The sequence below is a fragment of the Sturnus vulgaris genome, chromosome 1 (assembly GCF_052056855.1).
Source record: "Sturnus vulgaris isolate bStuVul1 chromosome 1, bStuVul1.hap1, whole genome shotgun sequence".
Lineage (NCBI taxonomy): Eukaryota > Metazoa > Chordata > Aves > Passeriformes > Sturnidae > Sturnus > Sturnus vulgaris.
Window position 1 is genome coordinate 48,726,959 of NC_142243.1, and position 27,968 is coordinate 48,754,926.

The window sequence follows — 27,968 nt, forward strand, 5'->3', positions numbered from 1 at the left end:
CGGGGGACTCTCTCACTTGGCTCGTGGAGTGGGAGGACGGCCTGGACTCCGATCTGGCATCTCCCCTGCCATCCCAGTGCTGAGATCCACGCACCCTGCCGTTGGACATCGCTCTGCTGCTCTCCCACCTCACCCTACTATCTCCGGACACTCTGCTGAGCACCACGACCGACACCGTGAGGGGGGAGTCACTTTCTCATCCCCCTCACCCCTGGGCCGCTGCCGCCATCACTCCAGCCCTCTTCAACTACGCGGGACCTGCCCTGCCCCCACAGCACCGGTAACTGAGCGCATGGAGACGGCCTGCGGCCAAAAGGGACTGGAACTGAGCTATACTGTTCTGTTCTGTTGTCAATTTTTATAGCTGTAGTTGTTTTCTGCCTTGTTAGAAATCGGTAAAGAACTGGTATCCTTATCCCCACATCTCCTGCCTGAAGGCCTCTGATTTAAAACTAAAATAATTAAAAGGGAGGGGGTTGCATTCTGCATCTCAGGAAGGGGGCTCTTGCCTTTCCTTAGACCATACCTGTCTTTCAAACCAAGACAGGGAAAAAAAGCAAAAGTGGGAAACTGCTCCATTCTGCAGCAGGAACATGTCCCTTCTCCACGGCAGCTTCTCTATTGCAGTGGCTCAGTTGTTCGCATAGCTGCAGGCAGGCTATGAAGCAGATCAGGCAGATCATGCCAAATAGAAAAAGTGGATTTAGTGGGGTTTTGCCCCAGGTTCTTTGGACTGATCAGTTCCTCAGTCTGGATTACTGTGTCACTTATGTACAACTACTTTGACCCGCTGTCCTCCTTTCTGAGGGTTTTTTCAGCTTCTGCAACTCTATGAGAGCAATCCTGGCTTCCAACTGCTTTCTTTTCTCCACCTTTTTAGAAAAACAAAACAAAACCAAAAACAAATGGGAGGGGGGGAGGGACAGAGGGAGGAGCATAGCTTTGTCTGGAGCTGGATAACTTCAGCTTGCCTTTCAGGACACGTGTGTCAGCCTGCAGGCAAACTGCTGCCAAGCAGAGTGCACAGCTCTGCATGCTGCATGCTCAACCCTTAGGATACTACTGTAGGTCCTGTTCTGATATTTCCATATTTTGACAAAATTTTATCTGGGTTATTAATTCCTTTTACAAAGTAAACAGAAACCAGCTAGCAGATTCAATATAATGGAGGAAAAAAGAGTAACTGCTATTTCTTCCCATTATTTCCCATAGGACCAATAGTTTCCCATTAGAAACTATGACAAAAAGACAATTTAACAACCTAAACTAGCAATAATATAAATATTGTGAAGGCTGGATTAAATTACTTTTCAAATCATTATTTTGGTTCTTCTAAGTTCTTTACATCCTTTGTCCATCCCACTCACCCCATGCCCCTTTTGCCTGTTCTACACCACCTTTGCATTATTATGTGACAAAATCTGAAACTAAAAACTTGGACAAAACAAACATAAATCCCTGCAACAAATCAATTAGAACCTGTAAAGAGCCGCTAAAAGGAAAAGCAAATGGATCCTCAATAATAAAAATTATTTATACAACCAGCCTCTCGTGGTACAGCTTGGTCCTCCTGTGGCACTACTGCTACAGCACTGATGTGAGTAAGCACCACTTGTGATGAAAGAAGCAACAGGATGAAAAAAAGAAGTGGAACTCTTCTGGGACAGAGAGTTAGGAATTAGCAATTTGCTAACACTTTACAAATTGATAAATGTAAAATAAATACCACCATAGCAATACTAATAATACTAGAAATACTAATAAGCTGCTGCTCCTAATAATCCCTTGGGCTGCACTCACCCTATGTATAAGTCTCCAGAAAAAGTTATTTCCCCTTCCATAGCTAGGAGATAAACTGCCACTAGCATGTTGTTCACAAAAGGGGTGCCACTGCAAGCAGGGAGGGCTGCCATGACTCCCTCTGTGCACTCTCCTGGGCACAGGCTCATTGGCAAGAGTGTGCTGCAGGGAGACTCTGGCAGAAAGTGCACAGAGCTGGCAGCAGCAGCCCTGCCACCCTGCCTGCACAGCCAAGCGCCCTTGCCAGCAGAACCCTCCCTTGCTCTGGGAGTGACAGGCAGGTGAGTGCCCAGTTTCCACTGCACTTCCCAGCTGGCTTAGAGCCACCCCCAGAATCCTGCTGCAGTCAGCAAGACACAAAAATATGTTTGGGTATCAGTGTCAGGACATGACTGTTTACTGCATGTATAGGACCCCAGCACTACTAGAAAACAAAGAAAAATGAGCTATTAGATTTTTTTCATTTTATAACCATGGAAAATGAAGTAAAAGTCTATTTCCATTCTCTGCAGAGTAAATCCACTTGGCAGGCTATTCAAAGTCACTCTTTTTTTGCCCCTGGCTCTAAATATCTACCAAATGTCAAAGACCATAGATTTGACTGTTTTCTTACCTTAATCTAAATAGAGTTATGTTTATGGAAATTTACTTACCTTTGCTGCATTTACAGTTCCAAAAAGACTAATTTAGTCTTTGACTAATTAGTCAATGTACTTCAAAGAATTTCTTACTATCAGTCCAGAAATATTTTGAAGTTTTTCCTTCATAGAAATGAGTATTTTGTACTAGTGCTTTTTTTTGTATCTATGTCTTCTCCTAGACGTAAAAATGCAATGAGCTTTTGCACATGCTGAGATGCTGATTTAAAGCTCTAAGATCAGGCTGTTGCTTTAATGTACAAACTAACAGAGATCAAAGTAAAATTGATGCTCCCTACAGGAGATAACACCTTCAGCTAACTTATCATAGTATCTACACTGAACACATTGGTTAGAATAAAAGTATTTTCCTAGGGTAGGTATTAAATAGATAGCTGAAGTTAAGTGACACTGGGGCATTACAGCCTCGTGACTTACTGATCTGCACACAAGGGGAGAATCCTGACAATGACACAGAGCATCGGCAGCACTACAGCCAATGTGAATTTACACACCTGGTAAAGCTCTATCTGCATTGACTGGTTAGCACAGCTACCCAAGAGTCAGGTGTGGCCCTGATGAAATCCACCATGCAGGTCACCAATTCTGAGGTCACCTGCATATATCTCAGTCGTGTCTCCAGGTTTTGTGTGCTGGGATGCACACAGATCCCTAACTCAGTCTTCCTTGAGTACCCACCCATGCTACTTGTGCAATATTTGGCAGCACTTCCAAAGTAAGTTGCAGAACCCAGACTGAGATTTCCCACTCCAATTTCCTCACCAGTTTCATCCTTTCATGCTTACCCCTATGGAGAACTCACAAGGAACCAGTCACTTGAAAGAACTAAGCACAGGCACGCAAGACTGTAAACTGGGTTAGCCCAGACCCCTGTTTTGTTCCAGAGAAATCATGGGATTAGCAAAAGCAAACAAAGAATATCCAATATATCAATGTTGACCAAGCCCTAAGTCCTGTTCAAACCACCAGTAGTACTCCAATTTGGGTTTAAAGCACTTCCAAATCAAACAGCAAGTGTGTGTTTGTGCATGTGTGAATTGTAAAGAGAAGCCTAAAATCCGGGTGGAAACCTGTGTTACTGTGCAGTTCTGATATTCTTTGAGCAATACAAGGAAATTGTTGACAGGTTTCTTTTAGGCCAAATGTGAGTATCTTTCCTTTCCACATGACTAACAGAGATCCATTGCTTTTTCCTTTTGCTAGGTTGGTTTGTTAAGTTCTGTTTGTTGGGGTTTTGTTGTTGGACAATGATTGGGATATCCCTCTCCCTGTCTGACACTTTTTAACCACAGAAGTAACAAGAAGACCCTTAACTTTGCTGTCTTTAAGCCTATCACAGAAAAAAATAGCAGATGCAGCACATCTGTTAGTGTGAAACAGCATTAAGGAAAAAAAATTCTGTTGCTGACCTGTGCATCTGTCAAAAAACAGAACTTCAAGTCAGCAAATACAACATTCTATCTTATAATTAATGCTACCATGATACTAATAGATCTTTCAGTGCTAAACTTGCTTTAATGGCTATTAAAAAAACAGAAAAACACCTCTTTTCACAATCTGGAGGCTTTATCTGTTACTGTCATGCACTAGGGTCCACAGTGGATTGGTGGCAAACACCAGATGCCAGGACACCTGGATCCATGACTCACTACTTCAACATTGGTTTCCTGTGGTGTAAGAGACAAGGTCTTCTGAAAGGGGGAGATGATGGAGTGCTTTGGACTTCAGCCTTCTCAGCCTGCTCTGAACCACTCTGGGAATCAACACTCCCCATTGACTACAATGGAATAGTGGTGAGACCAGACTTGTTAACTTATTATCAGGCATCTGTAAAAGATAAAAGAGAGGATTTCTCTAAACCAGGGGAGCAGCACAGAGAGTGAATGCCTGAAGAACAGGGAGACCACAGTGCTACAGAGTACAAAACTCAGACAAGACCAGGCCAACACCACAGAGTTGTGCCAGTGCAGCAACACAACCCAGGGCTGGAAACATTCACACCTCAGAGCCGAAAGGCAAAACCCTCAACAAGTGCAGCCACTGATGGGAGACAGCTTTTATCAGCTCAGTTCACAGCTCTTAAGGTGGTAATTTTAACATGTCAGTAGCGAGATCTTGGTATAAATTTAGCAATAGGAACTCCACAGAGTGCACAAGACTTAGGGGAAACCCGGGTATTTGTGTCCTCTCCCCCTTCACTTTCGGCTGCAGCTTCTTCAGTTACTCCCTTCCCACCCCATAGAGATCCTCACTCAAGTCTGCATTTCACCTGATCTAAGCATTGACCCACAGATCATATGTTTAGGATGTTACAGTGACTGTAAAACAAGAAAGCAGCAAAATATAATGTTGTTAACAAAAAAACTTAATGAAAGAAAGAAAACCATAAACAGAATTTTAGATACTTCTTACTCCATATCTAGTGTCCTAACAAGCCATAACACTCCCTGTTTTTTCAAATATAAGTAGGAACAGTAAAACCTCCCAATCAAGAGTACTGAAAAGTTAGAAAATACCTAGGGACCCACAGTTGTGGATTTCAGCATGTTTGCATGAAGCATTATTGCCACATATATTTAAAATACAGCCAAAACACACTTTTAAATACAAACCAGGGCTTTAAGGTTTGGCTCTTCACACAATATTAGGAGAGCATGCCTTTGAAGACTGAATGAAGAAACCCCAAACTCCCAGCTTATGACTGACACATTGCTGACCTACAAGGACAGAAGTTTCTCCATGAAGGCAAAAAAAAAGTATACTGTGGGATTTTTGTTATTACTCTTTTGTATTACAATTTGTATTTCTATAACTAGAATACAACTGATACTCCAGCTGGCCAGAATGTGAATTAATTCATCAGTCCATAACTTCAAGAATCCCTTAAATAAGAACAGAATTAACTTAAGAGATGGGACTCCTGCTGATAGTTTAAAAATTTTATGGATGCAACAACCTCAAAGTCATGTTTAACCTTCATCTTGAAAATGCCATCAACATCAGGCAGCAAAATTCAGGTTTCAACAGGGAGATTCTGGCAAGAATTGTGGAGCTAGTAGAATCAGACATGAAAAAGTCAAACCAAACCCCAAACCAACCAAAGAAAAAACCCCACAAACTCACAAAAATCAAGAGGAGAATAAAAAAAGTGCCTTATCTCTTTCTTGAAATATTATTTTCTGAACATCCTTTATGCTGGAAATAAGGAACACTGGAATATTAGTTCTGCAGACTTCAAGTGTATGCTGGCTCTACTTGCACTTCTATTTAACAAAAAAACAATGAGTCAACCAACCAATAAAACCCTGTCTACTGCATTGAACTTACGGTTTTTAACCTAGAAGAGAGCACCAAGTAGAAAGCATAAATAGCATCCATTAGATTGCAATTCACAAAACATTTCTATTTATTCTTCCTCTCCCTTTCTTTTACAATGTCTAAACCTTCTGCACATCTATAACTTCTTCCATCTGCTAGGCCTTGCTGCTGCCTCTGTACTAAACAGAATTAGTAAAACAGAGTTATGGATTTTTCAGTGATGAGGTCCCAGCCACACACACCACAGGACACAAGTTTGCAGCTTTGAAAGACTCCAGCCAACCAGAGTGAATGTGGCTTTGGACAAACCAGACTAATAAAATGTCTGTGACATGTGACAATAACATTGGCCATTTTATCCATTCTGGCTGGCTGCCACCACATCAAAGAACTGAGGCACTAATGATCACTACTCCAATGCCACAGCCCTGTAAGAAAAGGAATTATATTTTTTTTAAATCCATTGTATTTAACAATTGGTTCATTATGTTAAAAAAGCATTGTCTATGTATACAAGTGTGTCAGTACATTGAATTATATCCAGTGCACTAAAACCTCTGCATTATTGTTTCCAAGGTTATTCTTGCTGCTGAACAGCTTCTACAAAATAAATAAAAGTAAAAAATTGAGGCCTTTCATTAGTCCAACAAAGGAAATGGAAAAAATCACATAAAAATAATGGATAGGATTTCTTTACCAGCTCTATTAATAATATTTTCACTATGTTTATATGCCAGTTAGCACCTGCTTTATGAACAGTTTTATATTCAATTTTGTGAAGCTGAAATATGACAGGTACAAGGAGCAATAAAATTCCAAAAGCATTTGTTTGGCACCTAAACACTGATTTTAAGCAAACCCTGCCTTTAACAAACTGGCTCAAGACAATAAAGTGATTTTTAATTCTTTTTGAAAAAGTAGCCACCTGTTGGTTCATCCATCTTTGCGCAAGTCTTCCATCAGCAACAACAGACATCCTCCTTCAGAATGGCTGAGATATAGCTCCAGTGGTCAGCCTCAAGCACTGGCTCCTTCTCCCATCTGACAGAAAAGAGCTGCTGCTAGCAAATCCAGGCACAGAATGTTTCTATAAGTCAGTGTTAGGTTTGTTTTTTTCCTCTCCCCATGAGCTGCTTCATAGTCTTCTATCTTCAAAAAATTGAGATCTTGTCACTGTTAAAGGCACTGACATTTCCTTTTACTATAAACTCAGGATGTGCAATAACATTGGAAATCTTCGCAATATTCATACCAAAAATCATCACAAGTTCCGGCTACTGCAGTACTGTTACACTTCCTGGGTAAGAGTTCATATAAATTTGCAGGTTTGTGGGAAGGAGGCAAGACCCTCTCTCTTTCTTCATTCCCTTAAGAATTAAACCCCTCAATTTTGAGGGAGTCAGAGTCTGGAGCCAGAATGAAGCACAGAAAGCAACAGTTCACAGTATGGTGAGACAGTGAGACATCAGTATCCCTTTCTTGATCATTGCTTGAACAATGGTGGTGCTCACTAATACCACATACATTTAGACTCGTGATGCCAGTATTGTCTAGGTATACTGCTATTAGTAGTGACAGTATTTGCAGAAACTATATCTATTCTTAGTGTACACACATGGCAGAAGTGATGTGCCACTTTCTTTTCTCTAAGTATTTCACAATCCCTTTTGAACTTCATTTTTCCCCACAGTTTGAGAAACACTGCACTAAATCAATTAACAATCCCCAAGGGTCCAGATTTAGGTCTGAAACCAGATTTAGGTTTGAAAGCTCCTTTTAAAAAAAACAAAACCTTATTCATGACCTTTTAATATGCAGTAAAGTACAATGACTTCTATGAAGAAGACAAAAAAAGCCACAATTAAAATGACACTAGCAGAAGAGAAGAGATAACTTGAAAGAGACTTAAAAGATAAACTTGCTGAGTAAATCTAAACTTTAGAGAGAACTTTAATGTAAAGCAGTCCATGGCTGCATTTTTATTAACATGAAATTGTCATATGGCAATGCTCCTGTAAATTTTGCTCACTTTATGAGATTTGTGCTTTGAAAAGAAAACACAGCTTTCCTCCTCCCCCTACCCCCATTTCTTTTTGCTAATGTAAAGATACACATCTTCTAATTTAATCCATGTTTAATGATCTCATAGGTAAAAGCAAACCTGGAGGAAGAGACTGTACAGCCAAGTTTAATTATAAACTGTTCCTTTCTATAGGAAAGCTTTGGAAGCTTCTATAGGAAAGCTGAGGAAGTTCATCCCCAAGCTTAGAGAAATGTGATTTTACTACAACTTGTATTAAGACATGAGTGCATTTGAACGGGATAAACTAAAATAGATGTTGTACCCAAATTCTATCTTATGCCTCTCATGGAAGCCGCTTCTCCTGCAGCAGGAACAGTGTAACTGTAAACCCACAAAGCATCAGGTAACCTAAAACCAGCACTGGGTTATCTAAAATAATTTTTGCTGTGAAAAAACCTCAACAGCTAAGACTTATACATAATGGGCACAAATTAAAGCACGCAGACTTTCACTGAACATGAGCACGAGAAATAACACGCTCTTATGAAATAGCTATTTCTGGAACAAACAAAGAGAAGACAGGATAGACTAGCCAGCATCCTGGTTCACCTGCACAGACCCTGTGCAGTCCTATTCTTAACATCTTCTAAAATAATCAGCCAGAAGACTGAAGAAAAGGATAACAGACAGACAGCATCTACCATTCATTTTTTCCCCGGACTGCATTACTAAAAAGGTCACAAAGACATCCCAATGCAATTTCAGACACCAACACATTTCCATTCCTCACCTTACATGACAGAAAGACTAAAGCATGAAAGATAACACTATACACAGTTCTTAAAGCCACAATCAAATCTTCATATTAAAAATTAATTTGGGGCAGAGTTTTAATATTCCTAATACAGATTTATGGACAAGGAAAGAGTCTGGATGCTATTTTTCTAATTCATAATTGAGGAAAATGATGGAATTGGAGGGAAACCCAAATAAACCCCAAGTATTCTGGAAGAGAGTAACTGAATTCAATCAAGTCCATCTCTCAAGAAGAACATGATTTAAAATCCGTTCTAATGCATACAGGCATCAGCCAGTTGCCAGGTTTACTGCAACTTAATTAGTTCCCACTTGGTAAGAGAGAGGGGGCAATACATAAAAGACAGTTTTGCACTCCCTGTTTAAAGCAACTTTCCAAGAAAAAAGCACTTGTAAATCCCTGACATAAAAAAGTACATGTCAATGAGTGAGTAGAAAATTTTCTTTACATTCATTGGAAGGAGGCACAGAGGCTAATTCCAAAAGGCACTTAATTATATATTACTTTTTCTGGCACAGAATCTCTCTAACTGAGACTAAGTTTGCATGATTAAATCTAAAACCACCATTGGTGAACCCAGGTTAACAAACATATAGAAATGCAGTGGGAAGCTTCAACTTGAAAAGGCTCTGTGCTCCCTGAAGTCCAAGTAGTCAGAAGCCATGCATCTGAAGGGGAATGTAAAGTTGAATAACATTTGGTGGAAAAAATACTCACGAGCTCTTTTAAGGCCAACACTTCCTAATACACCACCATCAATGGTTCTGGTTTCACAGTGACATTTCTTTACTTTGAAAATATTTTATTCTCTCCATTGCAAAGCAAAACATGCATATATACAGCATGTAAATTTGCATAATGTGCAACTGAATATAAATAAGTGCTTCCAAGTATATGCAATAAGTAACCTTAAAAAACCTCCCAGATTTTCCTCTGATTTCTTATATGGTACTTGTACTTCAGTTTTTGGACAGCCTCAGTACTCTGAAAGATAAAAAACTTGTGTAATGCTACAGTGATGGGGTTTTGTTGGTTTTTTTTAAAGTCATATTATAATGCTGTTCATTTAAATACTGTTTTTCTTGACAGTAAGAAAGAGAGAGAAGAAATCAGTACGGGAAGTTTTTAGGATTTTCTGAATATATGTCAAAATGGTGAGTGAATGAGCAGATCCCACCTGGGACACAGGCACTCCTGCAGTGTCTGGTCAGTGGGTAAGTAGTTTCTCTTTCCTGTCTTTTTTCTCCCTCCTCCCCTTTATCATCTCCGACAGCTAGCCATCTGAGGGATGAATCATCTCCTCCACTACAGCTCTTCTACTGAATAGCTGCTTTAAAGGAAACAGATTGAGGAAAAGTTAGCACTAAATGAATCAAAGGCAGACCCTATTTTCAAGGTTCATTCTCACACTGCTCCCAGCCTTGAAAAAGGTAAATATGAGTGTTTGTGTGCATGGGTAGAAGGAAGGGATGTTTCTTTCTTAGCTTTCCATGTCAGAAGGGGGAGGGATAAGACTCAAACTTCATTCCCTCATTTCCATTTCTCTCTTCATCAGGAGCAGGCTTCTGTAAAGTCTTCTCCCGTTTGGCCTTACTTTCCCTCTTCTTCCTCCTCCTATCCATAAAGTGGCTTGAGGAAGCTTGCACATAACTTGGCAGGTTGTGTTTGAGGAGTTTTACCCAATATAATTCAGCATTGATCTTACTTGATCTCCTTCAAATCTTGCATTATAAAATTAAACACAAGGAAAATAAGCTAATATTACATATAAGATATAAGTGGTTTTTGAGAGTTGCTTTAAGCTTTTTGTGAATTAAACCATATCACTTTCATATTATTTTACTATTGTTTGAAAGGAGACTTCATAATATTTTTTCAGTTTTGTCCCCACTGTGCTTGGTTTATCATAACTAACATTCATCTTTTGCTGAACAGTGCACAGTGTCTTCCATTTGTCATATAAGAAGAAAAAAGTAAAACATTCTTCACTCCAGAAGGCAAAAGATTTCTATGCTTACTGAAAAAATTTCAGCAAATGAAAGTAGAAAAGCTTGGCAGGTCAAAAAAAAAATCAATCTACAAAGTTTGGTTTCACTTGGGAATTCCCTTTTCCTCTAAGGGGGCTTTCAGAATGCTTAAAAATCATACTGCTGTGATTCTAGCCACCCTCTAGTACAATGTTTCTTCAAATTTCACACAGGAATTTCCCAGGCATGTGGCACAAAATGGTTAACTACAAGTGAAACTCATTGCACAGCATGAAGAAATACATTTTCAGTGTGAATTCAAATGCTCTCCTCTCCAATAGACCTTTATAATGTACAGATTCCCCAAACACACCAGAGTCTAAAGCACATTATAAAATGCTTTTCTTCACCCTGAATACCACTTACAGAAATAATAATAATTCCAACCAGGCAACACGCTGTAGTATTTCAAAATGTTAAGGGTAAGCTGTTAAATATTAAAGAGGTTGCTTTTAATATTAATATATGGGCCATAAAAACAATCTCAGAGAAGTCAAGAATATAAAACATGGCCCTAGTAAAACTTGTTTTTGTTTGTTTTCCCCCACCACAATTTCCTAAAAGGACATTTTAATTAATTATTTTAAATTTGTTAACTTCTGTACACTGCCTCCAATCCATCCATGGGGCCATTGCTTTAGAACTAACCAGATAAACAGAACAACCCCTGAGATTCCTAAACAGAACAAAGATCTTCCTGCTCACAATGCATCAGAACTTAAGTTCCAAAATCTGCACTTGCTGCAGCCGTTCGATATGATTTTACTCCAAATGCAAAGCACTGACTAGAAATTGGAAGACTTTCCACGCAGAGGTAACAACACTACTACAATTTTACGGTTGAACAAACCAAGGCACAAAAGTGTTAAGTGGGTCACACAAGCAGTAAATGCCTTATTCAAGCAGCTGTTCAGAAAGAAAAAGCAAATGAAAAAATCAGCTAAAGACATCAAAAACCTTAGCAGTAAGAGAGGAAGAGGGCTACACCCCTTATAAAAAACACCTTCTACCCCACATACATTCATAGAAAAATGCACATTCATTGAAGTAAACATAAATGCAGAGAAAAACATGCAGAGAACTTCTTATTCATGAACAGGGCCAGCTGAGCGCAGATACACAGGCACTTACTTGATCTATTTCCATTAATTTGGGGAAGGCACCTGGCCATTCAATCGCCACCTTCACTATATCAGCAGGAGGGGGCATTGCGACACTTCTGTTCTTCGGAACCAGTACAACTGGACACTAAATACTGCAGAGAGTCTCTCTTATTCACACCTGCAGGGGGAGGGGAAAAAAAAAAAGAAAAAAGAATATTATAGCAGTTCAGGCAGAACTCTAGCACTGCCACTTCAGTCTCCTACATTTCCCTTGGCTGGGCAGGTGGATGAAAATGTATGTGTGTATGTATGTGCAGGAGAAGGAGAATGGCACATATTACAGGAGCAAACACAAGACACAACGCCATGACACACAGCACAGCTTGACAGTCTCTTAGAAAGATGGCTGAAGCACTGAAATGTACAGTGAATAATAGGCATGCATTAGGTTTAAATAGAAAATTTATTTTTAAATATTAAATATGCTGGTGGGGGAAAAGCGACAAACTAGAGAAAACTCCCGTTACAGTGTCACTCCTGGAATCCCAGGGAACGTCATCCAATTGGTTAATGCTGGCGCTTCAAAAGAAGAGATTGCCCAGGAAGTTACTGCCAGAAAACACTGTTTCTTTTAACTATAGCAATGATCTTCTGGGTGTTCACAAATAGATCACTGCACTATAGCAACCAGTATGTCAGGAAGAAGGCAGAACACACAGCAGTTTCTACATATACATACACACACGCACACACACCGTCACCTCACGGATCCAGAGATACCCACATATAAATACTTCTTTATGGTACATCTCAGACATGTGAATACACAAGGATGTAGTATACATCCAGTAATGTCATACTCAGCCACGTAACATGTCATAATTCTGCAAGAATATGAGTATCAACAGGATCTCATGTCAAATAGTGCAAGCTGTGAATTTCAGGGAAAGAGGAAAGGGGAAGAACCAAATTGCAGAATTGAAGTTATGTCTCTTCTGACTCATCAAACTTCATAACCTTCCAACAACAACAACGAATGTTTATCAAGAGTGTGTAGTGCCTCTCTGGGCTTGCAAACAAAGCTTCTGCAACCGACTCTCAGCTTGGTGGTGGCAGGACACCCTCCCTAGTAGCAAAGCTCCGCAGTTCTTAGACACAGCAGACCATGCACCCTTTTGTAGATGAAGAGGTTCCTGCTTGCTTTGCCAAGCCCTCCCCAACAACTATGGCGTTTCCTGCATGCTCTGCTGAGACCCAGCAAAGCCCCATCATGTATCACAAAACAAGAGAAGCTGTAGAAATCCCCAGCAGTGCAGTCCCACTTCTTCTTAGCAGAAAAAGAGAAGGAAGTGGTGAAAGCACGGAGATATGTTTGCACATACATCCTTTCAAAGAGCTAAGGCAAGAGAGGAACTGGCTGAGTATACCAGACCTCCAAAGACACAAAGAGGTACAGGTTAAAAAAGGCTTTGACCACCTTCAGTTGCTGCTTCAACTAACCTGGTCTAATGACTTTTCTTCAACTGCAGCAGAAGCTGGAGCTCAGGTCATTCTGAACAAAATCGTGAAATCATCCCTTTATTGGGAAACGTTGTATCTTTGTCTCAGAGTACTTTTATAAGTGGGAATTCATCCAGCTTTCTGGATGTCTCCTCTTTCCTTTTTTCTTGTGTGCCTCTGGTCTGCTCTGAAAAGGCTCAGTCCTCTGGCTCTGCAAGCCCTGCTACATTCTACACAGGGCTCTCAACACATAATATAAAAGCAATTTATGAACTTTACCACTCCAGCAGTTTATTTCCAACAATGGCAGTTCTGATGCCGACAGGACCGCACATCACCACAAAGCAAGGCGCAAGGCAGTAAATAAGACAATAGACAGTTAATAAATAAGACTAGATTGCAGGAAGTGCCTTGAAAGCCTAAGCAGTATGATTAAGAAACACTGTGATATTGTCTATATTTGTTAGATGTTACAGAAACTGGGAATAAAGACAATTAAAGTATGCAGCTGGCTTGCTGGTCATTGAGAAAACCAGACATTTACTTTTGGCTGTCTTCTGCCCTGTAGAGCCTTAGCAGATGCAAGTTCCCATAATTCCTCCCCAAAACATCAAATGCCCACCATTTGCATCTCCAACCAGTGTTCCCCTTGCTGTGTAGTGCACTGGCTCAATCAACCAGGAAAAAAGCCAAACAACCAACCAAAAAAAAATCAAAAAACAAGCAAACAAAGAAACAAAAAGCATTAAAAGTATTTTTGGTCATCTGTTTTTTTACCTTGTTTGAATCAAACAGCTACTCAGAGGTGATACAACATGGGAGAAAGGAGAAGAAGCGAGGTTTCTTGACAGCAAGGAGCTGTTAATCCACCTCAATAGTCAATTGAAACTGAGACCATGCCACCTTCTGCTCCCACGCTCATGGTGACAGTGTTTCCTACCTCCTCAGCAGCACAGTTCTTCGTACTCTCAGCCTGATGATGTTTTGGTATCAAACTGTCTGCGGCGCTTAAGTGGGGCTGACTCACCCAGTGCCTGACCAACAGGCTACTCCCTGCATCCCTGGCAGGAGGGATACTGGAAGCCTCCTCCAGAGCTGGCCTCAACACAAAAAGAGCAGTAGCAGCAGCTCCTGACAGACAAACTTGACTGAGGATAGCTTCAGTTGAGTAAGCCTTTATTGTCAAGAGTTTTATTTCCCCCTATCATGTTTTTCTACACTTTTAATGAAAAAAAAATCATCTGTAGACGACATATCTAAAGAGATAGAAGGGAGACCTATAAAAACCATAGAATCCACCTATTGCACAAGCAAACACAGTTTCTTTTGACTGAGAAGAAGTAACTTGTGGCCCAATACCTTCCCTCCAAAGCTCACAATAAATGCTGGAGAAAAAACTCTCATTCATGACCACTGGCTGTAAGTACAAAAGTAAAACAACATTACACAGCAATAAATTTGCAGAAAATTTCCATTTTCCCATGCATATGAGGGTACTAACCCTCATTTTGCTGTAGAAAGTTGTGGGCTATCATGACTCACACAGGAAGAAAGGTTTAAGAAAGAAGAGTCAAGGAAAATTGATGGTAAGTTAATCAAATTCAGCTATGGAAAATAAGCACATTCCAAAGCAGGGTGCAAGAGAAGTCTGCCACAGCATTCAGCAGACAATTTCATTGTGACTGATTTTAATGTAGGCTAGCACAAATCTCCTACATAATTATAATTATTACTATATGTATGCTTATACAGTCATAAAACACAAAGTAAAGTGGCAGATCTTTAACTAATACAAATGGATGTAGTCCCACTTCTCCCACCAGAAGATCAACTCAAAGATAACAGTGTGGTCTGAATGCTGAAAAGCATATAAAATCATAATTTTGTTTCTGTTTCTCAGTGGACATCCTAGTCAAATGTGCTGACTTCTCCTTTCCTAATTTATATTCTTATGAATCCAGTGCAACACACAAAAGATAATTTAGTTTCATTCTACCTGTGTGGCAATGTCAGAAAAAAGTATTCTTTAGGGCTTTTTTTAACGTGAAAATTGATGTTTAATTGTCATCCTAAAAATGGGACTGCAAAAAAAATTCTGCAACCTACAACACTGACAATTCAAAATTATCTACTATCTATTCCCATGGTATGCAGTGTGTTAGATATTGCCCAGCAAAATAAGGAAGGCACAAATTCTGGTTCAAAATGGTTCCAATTTAGTAAGCAATTTTCATTATGTGAATGAAGAATTAGAACTGCTTTCGGCTGCTTTTTGTTATGCCAGCAGCAAACAGTGAAAAGGATTGGGATGTCGATGAAGGGTCTAGTCATGGAGTTTTCTCAAGGACAAATCTTTTTCTCTCCCAGTGGGATCTGAGAAGCACTGACATGTAAGAGCAACTTTCCAACTCTTTTTTACATTTATTTTCAAGGCAGAATCTGAAGGCAAGAAGGATGCATCATGTGCAGGCATGAGTGTAGGAAGGGGAGGAGGGGGTCAGATTAAAAGGAAGGCAAATTCCCATTGTTTTCCCTAATGAATGCAAGGAGATGTAACCTGGAGAATGTTTAAGCAACTTACATGGTCAACAGCACACTATTTTATAATTTGAGGGGGTAAAAACTACAACCAAAGCATGTGTACCACTTGAACATACTTTCTTCCATCAATATGATTTTGCAGAACTATGACAGATTATCCCTTTAAAGTGTCCATTTTGCAATTTATTTTTATTACAACATATAGTACATTTATGCATTTCAACCAAACTATGAAGTAGTTCCTGTGGTCTACTAAGTCAGAGTAATAAACATCCAAGTTGGAAATCAAGATATGTTAAATTTAATGTAAAAGTGCATCAGCACAGATATGCAAGCTCTTGATTTGCCTTCCTGGCTCTGAAGGATTCATTCAGCACAAATTTCAGTAAAATATATTGAATTTTCCCCTTATACCTATGCACTGCATGTGGAAAACAGGATTTTATTAGTGTATGAAATTAGTTCTCACTGGAACTCTTTTTTTTTCAAACTTATTTTGCATTTTCATTGGAACTTTCTACAAAGATTCAAAGTCCTTTAAGTAACTTAAAGTTATCAGAGCACATCTCTCAAGAAATAAATTCTATTCTTACTCCACAGGCAGAAGAAAAATGCAAGGCTAATAGGAGCTATATGGCTTGCAGCTCTACTCGTAAATGTAAAAAGCAGCCTAGAACAGCTTATTTCTTCTTTTACAGAAGAGAGGTAATATTCAAAGAGAAGGCCAGCTCATTTCATGAACAGCTCGAGTAAGAAAATTAATTATTAGAAAGTGACTGAAGGAATGCCACGTACACTTGCGAAATTAATAAAGCATATGTTTTTCCTGCCTGGACAAAAGGCAGCATATACAGCACCTGGAGCTGGCACAGATCCTGCCACTCTCTGTCAGAAGCAGGTTTTTGCATGGCATTTCTTGAAGGTGATGGGAAAGCAGGGCAGTGAAGGCAACAGTGCCAAGCAGGATGTAGTGGGTGCTGGCAGGGAGCTGAGCCCTGGCCAGGCACACAGTAGGAGGAGAGGCACAGCTTCCTCTGCTCGGCACCTTACGTAAGGAACCACTTCTTGTCAAACCTCATCAGCTTCCTCTGCTTCGCTCCTGTCACCCCAGCAAACAGAAACTAAGTGGCAAGTTCAGCTGGAAGGTCCCTCAGGGACCAAGTCTGATTAACGATTTTAGAAAGATAATCCAACGCTGGATTAATATCCCCCAAGAGAGTTCTTTCTGGAGTTAAACTGCATGACTGAACAGCGGAGTCTAAGGAGCTGTAAACATGCTCTACCATCTATGCAAGAAACAAAAATAGGGCCGAGAAGCCAGGGGGCTGGATGTACACTTTGTGTACATAAAAAGGCTTTCATGCTGCCTTTTTCCTTCTGAGGCATTCAGTGCTATTCACTTCTGAACCAGACAGGAAGGAATAAAAGGCCCAGCAGACCCATGCCAATAAAATCTGTGGATGTTTTGACAAAAATGGAAGATGAAGCTGTACAGAAGCTATGAGCTATACTCTAGTTAGGGATGGAAAAAAGGCAGTAATCTCAAAAAGCAAGCAACCTGGGAAGGGTGCTACCCCTCTGCAGCAGCCATCAACACTGCAGGAACACCTGACCCACCTCAACTGACTTCCATAGTTCAGAGCAGTCCATCAGGCTCCAAACAAGAACATTTCTTTGATGCTGAACCCTAACTCTGCTGATCTGTAAAGCATCATTAGACCAGGAATGAAATATTATGTTCAAATGAGCTTTGGACCCTTCAGGTTTAAATACACCACCCTTTCTCTCCAAAACATGTGGAGACCTAGTATTAGAGGAGATTTTAGGATTATGGGTATCAAATATACAGAACAGGATATTTTTTGCCACTGGTAAAGCTGCTCAGGAAAGACATATAATATTTGTGTGGCTATCACCTATCTCATTCCCAGCATCCCTGTAACCTTTCTTCACAATTTCATTCCAAGTATTTTCTCTATCCACGGTCATCTTGCCCCTCTTCCTGGGAAGCATTTTATATGGTTGAGGTTTCACTATGTTTGACAGGCCAGACCACTTTAAAATAAAGCACTCTTCAAAACTAGAAAGCAAAAAAGGCTTTAAAGGGTGCTTCAAAAGATAAGGTGGAAGAAAACACAATAGAGTGCATATACTCAGAATATAAGCAAGAAGGCTGTCTGGTCTTGCTTTTAAAGCACATATTGAAGCTTATCAGAACAATTCAGGTACTTCTTTAACATTAACTCCCCTGCTTCGTGGAAGATCATTCTCCTTTTATTAAGGAACTTCTTGTTACACGTCTGTAACTCGTAAGAGGATAAACCTTAATTTTGATTATTCAAGTTTCTATTTGAAACTTTGTGGCTATTTAATTAACTCATATGTAACATCCAGTAAGATAAAGATGTTTGTTCACTAAAGATGTTAATATTGGAGGTCTTCAAACTAGAGACCAGGAAAGTATCAAACTCAAGTATTCAAAAGACAATTCCAATAAATAAATAAATAAATAAACAAATAAACAAGTAAACAAACAAACAAATAATTCTAAAAACAATTCATAAAAACCGAGACAAAACCAAAATGCACCACTATAGCCCCCACACCAATAGCAATCCAGCAGTCCAAGATCTAAGGCTTCAAAAAAAAAAACCCCATGATTTTTCAACCATGCTGAGTACCTGCCTAGCATACGAAATTTAAAGACCATAGCAGGTATATAGCACAGAAACAAAACAAAATGCTACTCTGAATGCAAACTATTAATCTACTTAACATTTTCACAGTTTGTCAGAGCTTGCCCACTTCATTTAGGGTTCTTTCTCGTCATTTGGCTTGACTCACAGTTGTTTCTAAACTGAAGCAAGTAGCAAAAAAATATCCCTTAAAATCCAGTTAAATATAGTTTTCTTTTCCCACCTTTCAGGGTAGTCTCACATAACCTGTGAGGTAGAAAGGAAGTAATGGGGAAAACATAAAACCTCAATTTCAGACAGTGGTCCAACTGTTCTTAAGGAGTTGTAAGTTAAAATTCAAAGTGCTCAGCATGAGAAAGTTGGAGGGCAGAAGAAATGCAAAAGGCCATTGATACTGTGAAACAACAAAATATAGTAATGCAAAACATTACAGCTTGAAAGGATGGAGGTAATTTTTTTTTTTGTTTGGGGGAGGGGAAGCAGGTATAGGTGAGAGAATTGAATAAGTTTATTACAGGCTGGTTGAAAACAAGCTGAAAAGAAACAGAGAAAGTTCATCAAAAGTACTGTGAATTTTGAATAAAACTCAAGGGTAAAAACAAAAAAAAAATCACAGTCCTCTTTTCTACTACTAGCATGATCTGGCTATGGTAACTCATACTTTCCTGGCGTTTGGATAAATCAGGGGGCTAGAAAGGACACAAAAAAAAGCACCTTGAGTCAAGATGATACTACAGCAGAAGCTGAATCAAAACAAGGATAACCAGCTATATCCCAAAGGAGATAATAGATACAAGAAGATAAGCTCAAAACTGGGGAAAACTCTAAACTGCCTGCTGGAAGGACGATGAAGGAGCAGTATACAAAGCAAAGACAATTTGTTACCCTATCAATGTTTATTATACATCCAGAGGAACTAATGGAACTGCCAGGAAGTTAGCAGTCAAATGGAGGCAGAGAGAGCAACAGAGATGTGTGAATGCTGAAGGAAACAACCAAGTTAACTGACAGAACAGACAGGATGTTGAAGGTTGAAACAAACAGCATCATCTTCTAATGTAATCACTCTGCATAGAAAAATCTTATGGAAAAGAGTAATATTGATATTCCACAGTGCATAAGCAGAGGCTAATGCCCATAATAAGTAAGAAAAACAGCAAAAGAAAGGGTGGATGCCACTTGTGTGAGTCTGAGGAGGGCACAAAAATTTTTAAGACGGGCACTTTTGTCAGGCATTGTCACTGCTCTTCAGAGACATGCAATTTTGAGTGCCACAATATAAGAAGAATGATAAGGCTACTAGAAGCTATCCAAAGGAGGACTGTGAAGAAGGTGAAGGATCTAGAGGGGAATTCATATGAGGTCACTTGGCTTTCTCAGCCTGGAGGAGATCTCACTGCAGTCAGCAGCTTCCTCATGAAGAAAAGTGGAAGGGCAGGCACTGATCTCTTCTGTCTGGAGACCAGTGAGAGGACCCAAGAGAATGACATGAAGCTGAGTCAGGGGAGGGTTAGGTTGGTTATTAGGAAAAGATTTTTCACCCAGAGGGTGGTTAAGGCACTGGAACACACTCCCAAGGGAAGTGGTCACAGCACAAAACCTGTTGAGTTCAAGAAGCATTTGAGCAGTGCTCTTGGGCACACGGTGTGACTCTTGGAGTGTTCTGTGCAGGGCTAGAAGTTGGAGTTGGTGATCCCTATTGGTCCCTTCCAACTCAGAACCTTCTATGATAACAAAAAACAAGAGAAGGAAATAAACTACCTGTCAGTAATCTTGCATCAGAAAGCAGACTCATGTACCGAGATGTTTCTCTTATACTTATTGCAATCAGTGCATCAAAATCTAACAGTCAAAATGCCCCAAGATTTTCTGACTTCCCAGCACTCTACAGTCTCAGAATCCACTTCTGCAGGCTCCTAGCTCTCTGTCAGTTCACTCTCATGGTCACAAAGAATAATTTATCCTTAACACGTGTGGACTTCCCAGTGCTGGCTCTCTGAAGGACATTCAGCAAAACTAGACAACATATGGAAAAAACGGAATGACCACTTAGGAAAAAAATGCGTGGCACAGTTAATATTAGAGACTTTGCTTATAGCTAACATTTGTGGAATAACTTGAGCTATTCTGCATTAAATAAAATGTCAAGACTAAGCCAGAGTTTTAATGGACATCATAAAACCCATTTTGGAAACAGAAATACTAAAGCACAAACATAGCCACAAGTCACATGCCAAAACAACTACTGTGCATTTGCCGATACTTAACACTTGTGCCACCCTGCTTTGCTGAATACTGCTCAGTTGGTGTACCTGCAGGCCTGGAATGCATGTTCTGGGGACATCCCAAGGAGATATCATCCTCCTTTTCACTGACACATACCTTGGGGCCATTGTTTATAATTCTAGATCAAGAGGAGCTTGCACACCTGAACAATCATTTCAATTATACAGTCAGGTTAACCATAAGATCACTGTAAGGTAAGATAAAAGCAAAAAGATACTAAAGAACACAAGAACAGAGCGAACTCCAGATTCACACAACCAGAATACGGATTGTATTTTGGAGGGCTCCAAGAAATCTTTCAGAAAAAATCTGACTGCAATATATTAGCACTGCCAACACTGCTCATCCAGCTCATTTCCAGGGGAGATATGTCCTGCATAAAGCCTGGTAAACTGCATTAAATGTGACACTTAGTAACAGGAGATCCGGGTATTTTAACATGAGACTATCCCTTATTCATCTCTCTACTGCAAAACTGTGAGCAGCACATGACCCTGTTTGAGCACGGCAGCTCGACCAGGCAACTTCTAGGAGTCCCTTCCAGCCTCAACGATTCTGTGATTCTCTAAGCATACTGATATACTGTCTCTAAGCACTCCTGAAGTCATAGCCTGCTCATCTGCGTTCCAATAATGTGCCTTTTCTGTACTTAAGTACAGATACTTAAGTGCACACCATGAGCAAAAAGACCTGCTTTCGTAGCAGGTTGCCTTCTATGCCAAAATAAGATTTTTGCAACACAGTAAAACCAGCTGTTTGTTACAACTTATGAACAATAATCTCCATAACTCTTCCCATCTGGCATGCAAGAGCATGATGCAAAGAGTATCCCATTCAAATAGTATTCCATATTTTGAACTATAATTTTAAAGATCAAGGTGGAACTTTACTTCTGACAAGAAAACTGCCTTAAAATGTGTTTGTGTTACACACTAATACATGACATTCAAGTACCTGGTACAATTTGTGGTCACTCCATAATTTTACTTCACTCTTTGTTCAACATTAAAATCTGCATGGCCCAGGGAAGAGGAAAGAATGATGCAAACATCATCCTTTATTGGTTTGAGTCATAAACTCTACGGAGTCATACAGTTTAAGCAGCAAACAGTTGAAAGGTTTACTGTCTCTCCCTTTTAGCTGGGACAGCAAGTCAGGTAATGAGTTCACCCAGAAATTACAATCCACATGTGAACTTAAGCCTCCATTGAATCTGACTTGTGCTATCATGCTGGGCTATTAAAAAAAAAGAGGACGTGGAAGGGGGAGAGGACAGCCACCACTTCAGCCACTGCAGTTGAAGCTATACACAGGCGTTATTAATATCTATTGTCTTACTATTAGAAAAAATGTGGGAACATTTTAATGAAGAAACTTGACTCATGAAAAATACCAGCTTGTCTAGTAAACATGGTCACTTCATTTTTCAGATAAAAAGTCACTTTCTTAGTAGTACATATGATCTGTTTCTCCAAGTATCTTCTATTTCATAAGGAAATATAATTTCAAAGGTTCTCTAAGACTCCTGAGATGACTAGAGCTAATACTCTGTCAAAAGTTGATTACAGCACTGCTGTGTTTCCCCATTGCCATGCTCCAGTTGAAGCTTATGCTCCAGCCTCGCTGGGAACATGCTGTGTTATGCCAAGAATGAGTAAAACATTCACTGTTTCCAAATTGGCTAATAAATGGACTGAGTCTTAAGGTCCCCACAATACATGGCATACAGCTGAGATTAAATTCCATAGAGGAGAATTATGTAAAAGTATGCAATTACTAAGTTTATTACAGTCTGTATAATTAATTCAATGAGTTGTTTTATAATTGTAACAGATATTAAAAGATTAAAGTATTTGGATTAAATCCAAGTACACTTTCAGTGCTCTGATGATTGCCAGAGTCTGTATCCTCAGAAATACAGAATAACACCCCTTCATCAAGTACCCTGCAAAATAAACCATTGTTTATCCTTCTTACTTTCAGATTCCAATGCTCCCAAATAAAATTTTCCCATTGCACTTTGGGGTAAGGGGTGGCAAATCTGTTCAGGTAACTGTCTACTTCAGTTTGACATGTTAGAACTGTTTCCAAATAAAGCTGTCAACTGAAGTTGACCATTTTGAACTTCCTGGAGGGCTAACACCTGGCTGGAAAATCCCTTGTGTGCAAACAGCAACATGGAAACAAACACAAACACATAACTCTGTGGCACCTTTCGTGTGTAATTCAGTAGTAATTCAACATCATTAGATCTCAGCTGTTCAAGCAGTAAGACTGATTTAGGTATCAATCACTTTAAAAGAGAATATAGTCCTCTTTCTGCTCTTCAGTAAAGCATTTCTACTCTTGTGGAGACTTAAGCACAGCTTTACAGGTTTGGCAGCATGGTGACAACAACAAGCACAGAGCCTTACTCTGTCAATTTTACACAAAATAAGGCAATATTCACAGGTTATATTGAAAATACAAGATTTCCAAAAAGCTACAGTGCACATTTCTACTGAAAGAATACTTCATTTTCTTGTCATTGATGCAGTCTTCAAGCTGCATTCTCAGAATCACAGAGCCCATCTGAAGATGTTAATCTTCCTGATTAACAACCTGCCCATCTCTGAAGACCAGGACTTGGGTTCCATTTTCACCTTCTCCTAAAAACGAGATTTAGCTATTCTGTCAGAGCTGGATGTGACTTCCTTCTATCTTGCCTGGAAGATATATGTAGGGCTCACATGTTATCCACAATATGCAGTTCCCAACTGCTTCCTCTTGATCTGGGCATGCAAAACCTCTTAACAGTGTACATGAGGAATGAAATATGCTTCTGAAGACATTTTGACATTAGCTTTTCACGTTTCATTCTCCAAACTCTGGAGCAGATTCCTACAGGCCACACCACTTTCACAAGCTCTTTTCTCAGTGTGTTAAAGAATTAGATTTATTTCAGCCACATCTCTTACCTTGCTGGACTCAATCACTGTTCCAACAATTTCAACTAGGACTGGGAAGGGGGCTGGAAAGACTACATTAACTCTAATTAAGGCACTCGAAAAAGTTCTGAAGCAGAAGTCCATAGGTCCATAGGTAAATCTGCTGCATCAGTGCCCAGGACAAAGTCTAATGCTCCCATATAAACAAGTCAGAAAAATGTATTCTAGCATTTGCAAAACAAACTTCTTGACACACAAGACCCCCAGATTCTCATTTGACCTTGGTGTCCTTGAGAGAAGGTAATTATTAGCAGTTAGTATGAGACAGATCACAAAAAAATAAAAACTCACCTGCAAATAGACTTTATCTCTTCCAAGATTGTTACCAAAAGCACTAATTAAAGAGGACTCTACCACATGCAGCAATCACACTGTTTAAATGAACAGACCTCTGCTTCAAAGACAAAGATGCTAAACCTGGAAGCAAGAACGCTTGTATTTCATTTTCTTTTATTTGAAGGCCTGGTGTGTGGCCGTGTACTTGCCCTTTGGTTCTCTGGGCTTCCAACAATCTAGTATAAAATGGAGCATCACACTTCCTCAGAGCAGTTGAGAGGCATTTAGAGGCTACAGGAGATCGTATCTAAATCATGCTGACAGATTACCCAGAAAGGGCAGCTGCTTTATTTATTCATGTGATTGGCAGACTACTCCCACAGATCTTCCTGTATTTCACCCTTCTCAGCCCTCAAGGCACTGAAAGTAGAGACTGGTTTACTTATTTCTTGCAACCATCCTTCAACTCAATACAACACCTTCCATGAAAACCAGAGAGGTAGAAGTGAAGATACAGCTTTCCAGGGGTCTGCTGGAAATGGTCTGTGCCCTTTTTGAGCAATTCAGAGTAGTTATTGATCAGACAGGGCTTCTCACAAGGATCCCGGATATGCACTCTGAGAGGGGACAGAAAGGAGCAAATCCTTTTCTGGCTACATTTATTTTCCAATGTGTTCTAATTATCTTACTCTTCCAAATTAAAAGATTCATTACCAAGACAAAATGACAAATACTTCTAGGTGTACTACATATTTTAAACCAAATCAACAAGAGAAACTATTTTCCCACGCAAAACAAAAGCATCACCATTATTTTCATTTAAGCCAAGACGGAAAGAGTACAGAGAACATGCTATAGGGACCAAGTCTGAAATCTCATTGCCATTTTTCTTTACATATAAAGCTGCTTTTCCTTACGTTAAGTATCCCCAAGGTATGCACAAATGTCTGTGGAGCCAATCAAAATGCAAATACTGTGAAACAGCCCAGCAAGCAACTACTGTTTGTCTCTTTACCGCATTTTTCCTTTTACTCAGGCTTTCATCATTTAATACAAGTGACTTTGCCAAACACTGTGTGCTTTGGTTTTAGAGCCCTGAAAGTTTAAACTGTTCTCTACTCAGAAATAATCTGTCATCTGTTTCATTAGTTCAGTCATTCCTGGCAACTGCCTTACTTTCAGCACATCCATGACAGGAAATCCTGTCCTGTCCTGTCCCAGTTACCTCTTTCTGGACCCAAATAATCCCTGTAGTTTTACACCGTGGGATTAATGCAAGGCTGCTAGCTACCCTACTCTCCTGCCTTTGCTTTTAGTATTTTCATTGCTGAAGAGGAAATACAGATGTTAAAAGAGACAGGCACATGACAGAAAATGCTTGCCTCTTGCTTTGAAGATGCATAAAATGACATCGTTAAAAATCCCACAGCTACGAAGGATGCCGATTTTCTCAGGAACTGTTTTGTCTCTAAAAAGATCAAACTGAACTATTGTCAGTAAATTGAGGAGGTGCCTGTTTTAACAGTTCCTTTCTTAAATTTGTTACCATTTCCCCTGGTTCATTAACCAACCTTATCTAAAAAGAAGAATCCTATCTTAAAAGGAAGCAGGCAGCAAGGTAGCTTTGTATGCCACCAGCCAAGTTACCTATATTATTTATTGCTGCTTTCTGTTAGGAGAAACTTAACCATGCCAAAGGTTGGAAGTTTCCTCCAGCAGCTGAGAAGTAAAAAGCCTTGTTTAGCACATCTTCCTTTTGAGCTGATACACTTCATGATGTATTCAGCACAGCTATTAGGCTGTGTGTGAGAAGGAAAGGTTACAGGTCTCTGCCAGCAAACTGTGGCCCTCTAAACTTTCAAGTTTCCAAGAATATACTACATTACTTTATAGATGACAAATATAGTAAAAATACCCCTGAAAGATGCTTTCAAGCACTTTTAGATTAAATGTTACCTCAGGCATAATTTGACCGTGATCTGCTTTTAGATTTTTTAAATTATTGACTTATAACATTAAAAGTCACTAGAGACAAAAAGCATTTGTATTTAAGATCCTATTTTTGCTCTTGCATGACTTTAAAGTGATGACAGTTTTAAGACCCACTAAAGTAAGCATGGATTAGACTTTAATGTGCTTTCCTTGCTTTTAGTACATAAAATTTTCACATTATCAACTCTTAGAAAAAATAGCAATTGTCAGGAATTTTACCATGTTTTTTTAAACAAGGATGAAGAGGGGGAATACTTGTTTCTTTATTTCTAAACAGGACATTCATTCATAGAAGAAATCTTAGCATAATACATTTAGCCTAAGCTGTACAATTCATCTCTCTCACCACTTTTTTTTCTCCTTTTCTTTTCTGACAATGTTTTATTTTCCTTTACATGACCCATTCTTCAAGCCATCTTCCACTTCCTCAAAGAGATTACATTCACACACACCAATCATTTTTTTCCAGGTGGAGATTTTGTACCAACTACTGAACTTTTATCTCAGCCGAAGTAAATCCCAACTGAGAAGCAACAGACATATTTCAACACTCACCAATATCTCTCTGCACCTTTTATGCTTTTAAAACAAGACCTTCGCTGCCAGTTTGTGAAATCCAGATGTGTACATTGATATTTTATTCTTCTTGTATTTTTATTAAATGTCAGCTCAAAACAACCTATGCTCTGCAGAAGCCAATTACGGTACCTTTTGTGAAGGTTAAAAGTTAAAAAAAGAAAGCTTGGTTTCTTCATTTATCAGGTTCTTTCAACAATACTGATAAAGAGACACAGAAAGGAGAGTGGCTGTGTAGATATGGCAGCAAGGGTGATGAGAGGATGGGTCTAAAATTCTTAAATTCTCTTATTTATGACTCTCCCTCTTCCACCAGGTTCTGACCTTACCCTCTTCAGGGGACACTGAAGTCCCAAATACTAACAACCAGCAATGAGAAAAAGCTAGAAGAAACACACATTTCCTGCTGTCTTCCTCAACACTCACAGAGCAAATAGTCTCCAAAGCTCACTTCACCCTGCAGCCTTTGGGAAAACACGTCCCAGACACACAAGATGTAACCATGCAAATTACAGCTCTTCCTCAAGCTTGCAGGCTCTCTACACCTTCTTTCAAAATCCCCTTCCTGCTGACATATATAAATCAAGCAAGCAAACTCACTCTGTGAAATCAAAATTTCACATGGCCACAAAAGGCTTGATTTTTTAGGGTTTTTTAAATATTAACTTTTCACATGAGCATAAGCACTAAATGTAATGCACCAAGTATTTTTTTCTAATCAAAATACACGGTAACCACAAAAGGAAATGCTTCCAGACCAGTAATGAAGGGACTGATTCATATGTCCCAGAGAACAAGTGCTGAACAATGTACACTCAGTAAGGTTTCAGCTTTATCCCTTATTAAAATAAAACCATGTGTCTGATCTTTAACCCACCTTGATTTATTAATTTTTGTTTTACAAGATTATTAAAGTAAGTATGAACAGAGGAGTTAGAAGAAAACAATCCATCACAAAATTCTTATACACCAAATGTTAGAATTGCCATCTTACTTCCTCTTGCAAAAATGTGGATTTATAGATTTGAAGGCCTAGATGGGAATTCCAGTTTGAAAGTCACAAAAGTAGGCTGAAACAAACAATAAAATACTACACCTCAAATATAACATAGCCTCAGCTACTATACATAAACATCAGTTGGTCATCTGTCAACCAACTAAAATGCCACATGCATTTGAAAAATTTTAAAATATCAGCAAGAAAAAAGGAAGAGTCCTTTGAAAAGGTCAGAGATTTATCAACTCCAAGTTGTGCATAAATAAATTCTCACATCCAAGGAACAACTGTGTGGCTTTACATCTCAATACTTTATGTTCCAGACACTTTACCGACCAGAGTTCTTGACTACAATGCAAATCTTGACTAA

The 27,968-nt window shown here is 39.4% G+C and overlaps 1 protein-coding gene and 1 long non-coding RNA gene across 15 annotated transcripts in view; one reads left to right on the plus strand and one right to left on the minus strand.

Moving 5' to 3' along the window:
* LOC148225196 (uncharacterized) lies at positions 1-27,882 on the plus strand. The gene is made up of 4 exons (XR_015804256.1): positions 1-280; positions 4,050-4,252; positions 9,707-9,831; positions 26,495-27,882. It is a non-coding gene; the product is annotated as an uncharacterized LOC148225196 (long non-coding RNA).
* Positions 1-27,968, minus strand: part of ELMO1 (engulfment and cell motility 1) — a 321,603-nt gene that overhangs the window by 259,648 nt on the left and 33,987 nt on the right. For all 14 annotated transcript variants that reach the window (XM_088166186.1, XM_088166250.1, XM_088166262.1 and 11 more), the window contains one exon: positions 11,776-11,925. In XM_088166186.1, coding sequence (XP_088022312.1) covers positions 11,776-11,853 — 78 coding nt within the window. In that variant the 5' untranslated portion in view covers positions 11,854-11,925. The remainder of the gene's footprint in view (positions 1-11,775; positions 11,926-27,968) is intronic.